At 18.6% G+C, this 12,500-nt stretch overlaps 3 protein-coding genes across 3 annotated transcripts; 1 reads left to right on the top strand and 2 right to left on the bottom strand.

The window, feature by feature from the left end:
• Nucleotides 1-324: 324 nt before the first annotated feature.
• PRSY57_1354900 (hypothetical protein) lies at nucleotides 325-4,569 on the top strand (the record flags this gene model as incomplete). Its single annotated transcript, XM_012909471.2, has 1 exon — nucleotides 325-4,569. One exon carries the CDS (start codon nucleotides 325-327, stop codon nucleotides 4,567-4,569), a length of 4,245 nt encoding a protein of 1,414 aa, XP_012764925.2.
• Nucleotides 4,570-5,714: 1,145 nt separating this feature from the next.
• PRSY57_1355000 (hypothetical protein) lies at nucleotides 5,715-8,624 on the bottom strand (the record flags this gene model as incomplete). Its single annotated transcript, XM_012909472.2, has 1 exon — nucleotides 5,715-8,624. One exon carries the CDS (start codon nucleotides 8,622-8,624, stop codon nucleotides 5,715-5,717), a length of 2,910 nt encoding a protein of 969 aa, XP_012764926.2.
• A 1,446-nt stretch (nucleotides 8,625-10,070) lies between these two features.
• On the bottom strand, nucleotides 10,071-10,897 carry PRSY57_1355100 (mitochondrial import inner membrane translocase subunit TIM23, putative; the record flags this gene model as incomplete). The annotated part of the gene is made up of 2 exons (XM_012909473.1): nucleotides 10,071-10,408; nucleotides 10,732-10,897. The coding sequence occupies 2 exons, from the start codon at nucleotides 10,895-10,897 to the stop codon at nucleotides 10,071-10,073; spliced, it is 504 nt and encodes a 167-aa protein (XP_012764927.1).
• Nucleotides 10,898-12,500: the final 1,603 nt, after the last annotated feature.

Raw genomic sequence — 12,500 nt, forward strand, 5'->3', positions numbered from 1 at the left:
TAAATTAAAGTTTTTTTTAAAATATAAAAAAATAACACTAATTTTTTTTTTTTTTTTTTTTTTTTTTTTTTTTTTTTGGTATAAAAAAAGAAGGGGATATTTTATATATATAATATATATCATATTTTTATTATATTCTTACTTTTTCATTTGTTTCCATAATTTCATTTTTTTGTTACAAAGTTTTATTCATTTAATTTGTTCTCCTAAATTTTTGAATGTTATTATATTCATCATCATTTTTTTGTGGTCATATACGACTTTTTGTTCTACTCTGTTTCTTTTTTTTTTTTTTTTTTTCTTTGTTCTGATTTTTATAATAATATGCACAATAATAGTAAAAAATCATCATTAAGTAAAAGAGGACAAGAAAATACACTTTCAATTTCTTTTATAAAAAGCAACATTAATGGAAAGAATGAATATAAGAGCAAAAGTTTGTTTAGTCCTGTAGATAATATATATAATATAAATAATTTAAATAATGAATGTTTTGAACGTATTTCTAAGAATTCTTGGTATGATACAAGTTGTTTGAAAAGAAATAAGAAGAATGATGATATATTTTTATTTTGTATAGAAACGAAAAAAAATGATAATTCACATACAAATAGATTTTATGATAAGAGCGAAAATGTTTCAAATGATTTAATGAATACATTCTCAACATTAAACGAAAAGAGAAATAATAATATTATTATGCCTATAAATGATTTGAAGACATATATAAATGATGAATGGTCAAATGAAAATGGGAAAAAAAAAAATAAAAAAAAAAATAAAGGTAATTGTAACTACATAAATTATAATAATAATTTGGAACCATATAAAAGTATATCAATAAATAATATAAAAAAGAAATATAAAAATAAAAGTATAATAAAAAAATCCTACAATTTGTTTAAACCGTGTTGTCATAATAAAAAGGAACATATAAAAAATGGTAGTTCTTTAACATTGAATACTCCTACAAATGTTAAACGAGATATGTTTGAAAAATGCAATAATCAGTTTGATAATTTGTTAACAAACAAATGTGTTAAAAATCAAATATTAATGAATAACAAAATGAGTTTGAATAATAAAGATATTAGAAATGTATTTCCAAAATATGAAAGAACAAATTCGTTAAACTATTATAACAATTATGATGCATACAAAATTAATAAGAATCCTAATTCGGTTGTAAAAAATGAGAATATATATATGAAAAGATATAACATTCCTCAAATGTATAATGATGATAATATATACGAAACGTATGATGAAAATATATTAGTTAAGGATGTACAAGAAATGAATAAAAATAAATTAAATATGAATAACATGCAGTCTACAAATAATAATATAATTGATCATAAGAAAAAAACAACACTTATAAATCAGAATAATAAGAATGAAAATATACATTCATATTTTAACAATAATAATAATAATAATAATTATTATTATTACAATATTGATGGACATGATACTGATTCAACATTTTATGAAAAAAAAAAGAAAGAATATAATGTAAACTCATTTCTGCCTAGTAATTCATCATATAATTCAAAGGGGGGGAAAAAAAAAGATGACAATTATGTATATATCAACAATTATACTACATTAAAGAAAAATCACTTTGATGAAAAGGCAAAAAAAAGAAGTTTACTTAGAAAGCCTTTAAAAATATCTCATTCATCGTCAAAAAGTATTATTTTAAAAAATATTATGAATACTTATACAAATGAGGAAAATATAAATAGTAATACGGTTTTATCTAATATTAACCCACAACAACAAAATATTAATAATTATTCAAAATTATGTTTAGAAGATAAATCCATATTTTATACAAATAATGAAACCAAAATTTCCTTCACTATAGATTTTAAAATATATCCTCCTATACTTATGAAAAATATAACTCAGTTAAATATATATATAGAAAATAAAATGATAAAGAATATTTATATAAGCGAATTTCCTCAAACATTTTCTGTTATTCTTCAACATTGTATAAAAATAAATAACGAAAAGGCATATATTAAAATAAAGAATAAAATAATTCATATGAAAGAAACGAATGTTATCAAATTTATTTTCTTTAAAAATGAAAAAGTTATAGGTTGTTCATATATTAGTATTACAAATTTATTAAATTTAGGTTTAGAAGGAGGTGTATTCCTATTAGTTGAAGAATATAAAAATGAATATAACAAAAAAAAATATATGGAATTAAAAAATTCGGAAAAACAAAAGGATGAAACTCCAAAAAAAAATACTTCAAATAATTTTCATAAAATACCTATTAATATGCAAGAGGTCCATATTATGAAATCCAAAATATTTTTGAACTATAAAATAAATTGTCCGAAATTTCTTATAAATACTATTTCACCTAGTGATATCATAACAACTAAAGAAAAAATAAAATACTTGGAAGATATGATTAGGGAGATATATTATTCTTTCCAGAGTTACAATATAAACCATACTACAAGGAAGGCAAATGTACTTACATGTCTGAATGATCGTTCCATAAGGAGACAAAATCAAAATCAAATCATCCATTTAGAAAATAATAATAATAATAATAATAATCACAATAGAAATAATAATAACAATGTTAATTATTCGATAAATAATTTGAGCATTTCAAATAACAAGAATGAACAAATTGGAGAAGGACAAAACCATAATAGTGAATTGATGAAAAGCACCAAACCAAAATGTTATCATATGGATATAAATAAAATAAAAGAAAATGATGAAGATATTATAGAACATAATAAAGATACCATGTGTTATCAGGAGAAATTAAAAATGCTAGGAATACTTAACAAAAAGGATGATGATAATTTAAGTGAGAGTAGAATAGACGAACGTACACATACATATATTTCAAATGAACAAAACGATTTGATTTGTGTTGTAAATAATATAGATGAAAATTATAATGTTCAATATGACGAAAATGTATATAATGATATTACAAAGAGTAATGATTATAGTGATGAAGATAAAAATAATAATATTAATAATATTAATAATAATTATAATAGGAACCATTTTAATAAAAATATTGTAGAACAAGAAAAATTTTTAATACCTAAAGATCATTTTAATGTACAAGAAAATAACGATAATGTCAATTTAAAAGAAATAAAGGAAAATATTATAAGAAATAATAAATTACATGAAGTTGAAAAGGTAAATAGCAATATTGAAAATAAGATTCTTACAAGGGATATAAAAAATAATAATAATATAGATCATACATCTAATTTATATTACAAAAAGGATGATAACATAATAAAACCTGAAGATGACAAATTATATAACGATATTGAAGAAAAGTTAGATATAAAAAAATATATCAGTATTATATATAAAAGAAAAAAACATATGAATATTATTATGAAAAGGAAAGATAATGAAAATTATAAAATAAAAAAAAAAATATACACAACGAATTCCATTTTTTATAAAAACTATATTGATAAGAAAAAAAAAATTAAAAAATTAAAAAACATAATTGAAAAATATAAAAAAGAATTACAATTAAGTAGAGCCCAAGTTGAAAAGTTAAAATACAATAATCATAATACAAGTGTATTATATAAAGTATTCTATAAAAGAATTATGAAGAGAAATAATAATGATAGTATTTTTGATAATATCGAAAAGAATAAATATAAATCAAATGATCCCTTTGTAAAAAACAAAAGAGGGCATATACTGAGGAAAACGTGTTCACTTAATGTTATAGGGGGATTCATAAAAAGTAAAGAAAAATATAATGAAAATTATAAATATATTGATAATAATAAAAATTTCGATAATAATAATAATAATAATAATAATAATAATATTGATAATAATATAAAGGTCGTTACTGAACTTGTGAAGAATGATAATTATGATAAAAATTTCAATTGTCTTATTAATAGTAATAAGGATAACGTAATATTTTCGAAAATCATTACAAATGTGATGTTAAATAATAAAACAAATCCTCTTGGACATAAAATGTACTCTCATAAAGCGCTTAGTACATACACTAATAAATATGATAATGATATACACTTTTATTCAGATTGTACATATGAGAAAATAATAGATATTAAAAATAATAAGAAGCAACACCATAGATATAATAAAACACTTACAAAAATAAAGCACAACACTACAAATATTATATCAAGTACATTAGATATAATAGGAACCAACAAAAATTATGAAAACACGGAGAAACAGCTAGAAATACTTTTAAAAAAAAATGAAACATTAAAAGAACAAATAAATAAGCTAAAAACAAATGATCAACGATTTTTATATAATATAAGAACGTCTATAAAGAAAAGACATACAACAAATAATAATAAAAAGTATAATATTAAAAGAAATATTGATGAGCATTTTAATCATTCTACTGAAAATATATATAACATATGTGTAAATAAAACTCATAATCCAATTGTCAATATTGAGAATACGAAGAAAAATAGATACAGTAATAATACACGATTCCATTACCCACTAAATTTAATAAAGCAATATTCATATGATTATACATCGGATTAATCCAAAAAGACAGAAGAAACAAAAAAGAATTAAAAATAAAATAAAAATAAAATAAAAATAAAAATAAAAAATATTAATCATATATATATATATATATATATATATTTATTTATTTATTTATTTATATGTATATATTCCCTTTTTGTTTGTATTGTTTAATATACTAATTATAATTGCATAAAAAAAATTAAATATAAAAAATTGTTTTTTGTTTTTATCGTTGTTATAAATATCCTTTTTTTTTCATCTTTTTCAGTAATTACATAATAATTCTATATTCTTATAAAACAGAAAAATATATTATAAGCAATTTATTACAAAAACCGAATACAAAATAAAATGAAAATTGTATAATTAACAAAAAAAAAAAAAAAAAAAAAAATTATTAATTACATCATTTTAGTGGAACAGAAATTTTTATGTTTAATAAAAAATTTCATGAAAAAAAAAAGAAAAAAAAAAAATGAAAGTTAAAAATAATGATATAATATTTAAAAATATATAAAAAGAACTTACAAATTCGAATATGTATTTACATAGACATTTTAAAAACACTGATTATATATATATATATATATATATATATATATATAATATGTTTTCTCCTTTTTTTCAAATAAATAAGATTTCTTCTGTTTTTTGATTTTTCCTTACAATTTGAATATTTGTAACAACAAAAATTCATAAAATGATAGAAATACAAAAAAATAAATATATAAATCAATACATATATTATATATATATATATATATATATAAGTTCATTTATTTGATGTATAGATATTGGCATGTATCCATCTTAAACTGTATATTAATACATCATTCTTATATATTTTATATTCAAATATATTTATTTATATCTAATTGTACAATATTATGTTCATTATTTTATTATTTTTTTCCTTGTTATAATTATAGTTTTTAATATTAAAGAATATTTGTTTTCTTTTAAATCATGATTATAGGTACAATAGTAGGTAGATATTCACAGTAATACATATAAATATATATAGGATGAATGAATAAAATATTCTTTCCTATTCATTATTTTTTTATTATTTATTGTATTTTTATTCCTATTTCATTATATTTTTATAAACGTTTTACTTTATACTGTCTTATTCTATATAATGAGCGTATTTTTTTTTAATCGTCTTCATCATCATCATCATCATCGTCATCATCATCTTCATCGTCATCATCATCATCATCATCATCGTCATCATCATCGTCATCATCATCGTCATCTTCCTCACCGTCGCCATCTTCATCATTTATATCTTCCTGCTTAGAATTCTTCAAAGTCTTGAAAAGTCCAATTTTCCTTTTATCATTATTAACATTTGTTGTTTTTTTGGAATTACCTTGTGTTTTTTTTAAATCCACATTGTCATTATTTAAATTATTATTTAGGTTTGTTTTTGATACATTTTTTTTTTCATTTTTTATATTAGAATATTCATTCTGATGTTTCTTTATCTGTTTGATATTATATGAATTCAATTTTTGATTTATGAAATGTTCATCATCTTGGATTTTATAGAAGTTATCCATTTCTTCATTATATTGTAAATCGTTTTTAATTTCTCCATTGTCTATAATTTTGGGGAATTTGTAAAAGCAAGTTTCTTCTTCAAAATATTCAGAATATAGATGTTCATTTATCAATTGAAAGCATACATTCGTTAGATGTTGTGTTTCACATTTAAATGTAAAGGACCATCCACTAAGAAGTAAGGTTTTTTTTTTTTCTTTCATTTGGATTTCCATTTCTTCTGGTTCGATATTTGAAGAATTATCAATTGGAAGATTATTTGAATTGTCATTTGCATTTGTTTTATTTTTTTCATCATTATCTTGATCTTTAACATTTTTTATTTCACTTTTTTTATTAATATTATCATGGCTTAGTTCAGCAGATTTTTCTTTATTTTTATCATCCAATGGTTCACCGATATTTTGTTCTTCTTTCTTATTATTTGAATTATTATCGTTTAAATTTTTCTGTATATTTTTTTTACATTTTACCATTTTAATTTCAATATCACCAATAAAATAGGACCATTGAGGTGAGGCATCTTCTACATCTGTAAAAAAATGCACAAATTTATCCCATGTAATTACAATAATTCCTTCCGTACATTTATTGAAGAAACCTACACTAGTTAAGTATCCTGAAATTTTTGATGTAAATATACAAAGTATTGATTTGACATTAATATCTTTATTATAAAACAATATGGATTTCGTAATAAGATTTAATGCATTATTCAATGTTGGTATATTATTACAGTTTTCATCAAAATGGAATGGTCGATCTTGTTTAATTAAATCATCATCCATAATAGTAGCAGAATTTAAATTATCTATTTGATTTTTGTCAATAATTTTTTCTTCTAAAATTGATTGATATAAAATATTCATATTATTTAAATAAAAATTTAGAACACTTTTATATAAATGAATATACGAACATAAAATATCTCGTATAGAATTTTTTTTCCATTCTACTAACTGGAAAAAACTTTTAACACTTACATAAACAATATCTAAATATTCATATTGTATTTTTAATAAATCTTTTACATTTTTTAAATATTTTCTTTGACATAACCAAGAACATTTAATTCTTTTAGAATCTTTTATACCATCAGAACGAATTTGTTCAGAATTAGAATAACTATTTTCAAATGATTTCCAATTCATTTTACAAATATCTAATTGTTTTAAAAAATCATTTTTTTTTTTTTTTAAACCTTCAATAAGAGTTTCTTGTTCTTTTGCATAAATATCTCTTAATTGTACAATTTTCTTTTGATAAATTTTATTGTCTATTAAATCACAATTTATTTTCATATTGTTCATAACTTTAAGATAATTCATAAGTCCATATTTAACCCACTCATCAATCATTTCATGGCTTAAATTACATTCATCAGAATTTACGTCTATAATATTATCAACAATTTCGTTAATTTTATTACTCCATCCTTTAGAATTATTTCTACTTAAAAAATGAATATCTTTTTCCTTAGAAACCTTTTCAACATTTTTAGATTTATTATTAAAATTGATGTCTTGCACACTACTACTACTATTGTTACTATTATTATTATTATTATTATTATTATTAGTACTACTATTACTACTACTACTACTACTATTACTTTTATTATTATTATTATTATTATTGCCTGTTTCCTTTTTGTTATTTTTATTTTTATTTTTTTTATTTTTCTTATTATTATCGTGCTGATCTTTTTCCTTGCTGTGGCTATTATTTCCCTTTAAATCATTATTATTCATTACATCATTATTTTGTTCATTTATGTTAGGTTTGTCTGACTTATCACTTAAATTAGATTCTCTCTTTCGATAACTTTCCAATAGGTGATTGTTTGTAAAATACTCATCGTTTGTTATATTTAAAAAACTTTGAGTTAGGTTATTCATTCTTGTATTTCCAAATTGTAGGTTCTTAAAATAAGTTGTGTCATTTTTTAAAAATTCTTTGAAGAATTTATTCAAGTTTGTAATATTATATGTTCCATGTTTTAATTCATCTATTATTTTTTCAGTTAATCTTTCAAGAAAATTCAAGAAATTATTTGTACAATTTTCTCTGCTTTTATGATATTCGGTCATTTCAATAAAATAATATTTTTTATACACTTCAAAAAAAATCCTTTTTTTCTCATGTATACTCGAATCTCCCATTAGATAATTAATGTCTTTATTTGCATTAATTTCCTTATTATGAATACTAAGTTCATTATCTTTATTTAGCTTATTATTTATGGTCTCTTTATAATCATTATTTTCTTTCATTTTATACGCATTTTTAATCTCTTCGATTTTATTATTTCTTTCATTCTTTATTTGCCCTTTAGATCGTTCTTCTTTTATATTTTTATTTAATTGATCATTATCTTTTTTAGAAGAAGTATTTATATTTTTCCCATTCTTGTTCTCTCTATTTGTATTGTTCGTATTTGGTTCTTTCTTATCAGCCGTCCATGTTTTTTTTTTGGAAGATTCTTTATCTTTACTTTTCATATTATACAATATAAAATACACACGCACACAAAAAAAAAAAAAAAATAATAATAATAAATAAATTAATATATATATATATATATAAATATATATATATATTTGTATTAAAATATAATAATTGAACAAAATGCAAGAAAATCTAAACAATAAACAAGAAATATTATAGAACAAAAAAAAAGGAAACACACAAAAAAAAAAAAAAAATAATAAATAAAAAAAAAAATAAATGAACAAAATGGGGGAATATATAATATATATATATATATATATATATATTTATATGTGTGTTTATAAAAAAATATTGTATTTCTTATTAAAAGAAAAATTCATGGAAACACAAATTTTTTCCTTTCTTCCTTTGAAAAAGAATTGGAAAATATTGCATTTCTAAATATATTTTAAAATAAGTATTTTCTTATTTATTTTACTATGTATAATTTTAACAATGTAATTTTTTTTTTTTTTTTTTTTACTTTAAGTGTTGTGTATTTTTACAATGAAAAAAGAAATATATTATAAATACTAAAAACAAAAATGAAAAAAAGGAAAAAGAAAAATATACACAATAAGATTATATATGCAATGTATATATAATATATATTATATATATTTATACATTTTATATATAATACTAGCAAATGTGTAATTTTTCATTAAGTTTATAAAATTTTTTTAAATATATAATTTACCAAAATAAAAAAAATAAAAAAAAAAAAATATTATACATATAAATACATACGTGTCCTACCAAATGTATATGAATATAAAATAAATAATTTATGTAAAAAAAAAATAGTATAATTTTATTTTTATTTTTATATTTTAATTTTTTTTCTTTATTATTTAGTCATTATTATACTGCACATTTATATAATACAAAAAAGCAAAAAAAAAAATATATATATATTATATATATATATATATATATTATTTGTATGAATATTACCTCTTTTTCCGTTTTTAATAAAATTTATAAAAAAAGAAGTAAAAAAAAAAAAAGGAAAATATATAAATTATTTGTTATTAAAATCAATATAGAGTGTATATTCTAATTTATATGTTGTATAAGGATACAACATGTATTTATGCGAAACACTATAAATATTACACATATTTTATTAATACGATTATTAATTTGTTTTTTTAATATTACATATTTTTTCTGTATTATATATATATATATATACATATTTAGTTGTCTGATTTTATAAAAGAACGTGGTGATATTTTTTATTTAAACGAAAATTTCATAAGGTTAATTAAGAGTTTATATATTCAATTAAAATAAAATTAAAAAAAAAAAATGAAAAAAATAAATAAAAAAATTAAAAATATTATTATGTAAATGTATAAAATATATAATAAAACCTTATACAATATTATATAATTTAAATACATATATATATATATATATATATATAATATAAAAAAATTTTAAATAATGAATCAAATGTAACCTTTTTTAAATCCATAGTCTATACATGAAAAAACGGCAGAAGACATAATTGAATAACTTCCCAATATTTTATAATTAGAAGAACTTTTATAAATACATCCAGCTAAAAAACCAGCTATACTTGAATTATATATTTCATCATTTTTAGTAATTAATTTTACCATATTATTTAATGCATAAAATATCATGGTCAATGATGCCATTTGATTAGCAACACTTGGACCAATAACTGATGTTGAATTCAATACTGAATTTAAAAACAGCTTTTTCGTTTTACCTCCTTTCATGATTCCGTTTATTAATCCACATCCTCCTCCTAACAATAAGCCTACACAAATAAATAATATATATATATATATATATATATATATATATATATATATATTATTGCATATATTTGATAGTGATAAAGTATTCTTAATTATGTAACACATTCACATATTTATACCAAATTAAAATGTAACTATATATATATATATATATATATATATAATACAACACACACAAATATATATAAATATATATATATATATATATATATATAATATGTGATAACATATAAAGGATATCATCGATATATTATTTTCCATTTTGTTTCCTTTCTTTTCATTATATTATTTCATTTTTTTCTCATTGGTAATAATTACTTACCTGATCCATATGCTAGTCCAACACTATATACTAGTTTTTCACCCCATTGTCTTCCATACCCTTGTAGATATAAATTTTGTTTATCTATAGATAATTTTTTCTCAGGTTTTTTCTTTAATATTTCTAAATCATAATTTACTGACCCTGTTTTTAAATAATCACCCATTATTTTTTCTTCAAATGTGAATTATTCATTTATTTTATTATTTTTTTTTTTTTTTTTTTTGTCGCAAATATTATATATTAATTAATATATTTATATGCAATAATATATATATTATATTTTCTTAATTTTAAAATATAAATATATATATAGATATATCCTTATAATCATTTATTATATATAGTGTACATTCTTAATTATAATTTTTTAAGAACATAATCGTTTTATTAATATAATATAATATAATATAATATTATAGTCCGACGTTTTAATTTCTTTATTGTTTTTATAGTATTTATAAAAATAAAATTATAATTTAACAAATATTTAATTAATATACATATATATAATATTTTTTTAAATGTTTCTACAATTTTTAAAGAGTCATATATATACATATATATATATTTTATATGATAGTTAAATTTTTAAAATATCAATGTAAATAAAATATTCTCATTAATGTATAATTTTCTTTTAAAAGATGCTATATATTAACATATTAGTTTAAAAAAGGAATATATACATAATATATATACAAATGCATATTAGAATTTTTTTTTTTTTTTCATATATATATATAAATATATATATGTATAATTTTAAATTAATTTTATAAAATATATATATTTGTATAATATCAATAATAATAACTATAAGTATTATATTACAACTCAGTAAAAAAAAACAAAAAAAACAAATCTACATAAATTTCCTTTGTTTTTTAAATCAGACTTTTAATATAATTATAGGGAATTTATATATTACATATATATATATATATATATATATATTGTGTTAATGTACACAATTTCCTTTCATATTAAATAAATATAAAATATATTATTCTTTAATAATGTTTAAGAAGAAAAATTAAAAATTAAGTACATATATAAATTTTTATATGGATTATATAAAAAATAAATATTTTTTTTTTATCTATCTGTTATTTGAGTATTCATTATGTGTTTAAATTAATTTTCCTATATGAATGATTATATATATATATATATGATGTTTACGCATACCGAAATTATAAATCTTTATATTTTAAATGTTTATTTTCCATATACCGATCTTTTTGAAAGAAATTACATTTGTAGTATATATAAAAATTTTATGTATGATTATAAATCCGTATACATATATATATATATATATATATATATATATACTATTTCTTAATTTTCAATGTTTTATATTTGTTATGCTAGCAATATGTCTCATTCATAAATAATAATAATTTATTAACCGATTAATAAAAATATTATGTATACATACATAATATGTATATTATAAAACAATATATCAAGCTTTAATTAGATATATTACACAAAATTCTTTGCTGAAAATAATTATAAAAATAGCTGTGTAGAGTAACTTTGTATTAAAGTCTACAAATATTTATATCAATAGTATACAAGTTAATTAAAAGAATGAAAATGAAAAATAAGAAAAAAAAATAAAAAATAAAAAATAATAGAAAAAATTGTAAAATTAAAAGAAAAATCAAGGAAAAACAAGACCAAGATTTTACGTAAAATGTGATAAATAACTGAAATATTAAAAAAAGTAAATGAAAAAAAAAAAACTACACAATTGTTCT

The sequence above is a fragment of the Plasmodium reichenowi genome, chromosome 13 (genome assembly GCF_001601855.1).
Source record: "Plasmodium reichenowi strain SY57 chromosome 13, whole genome shotgun sequence".
Lineage (NCBI taxonomy): Eukaryota > Apicomplexa > Aconoidasida > Haemosporida > Plasmodiidae > Plasmodium > Plasmodium reichenowi.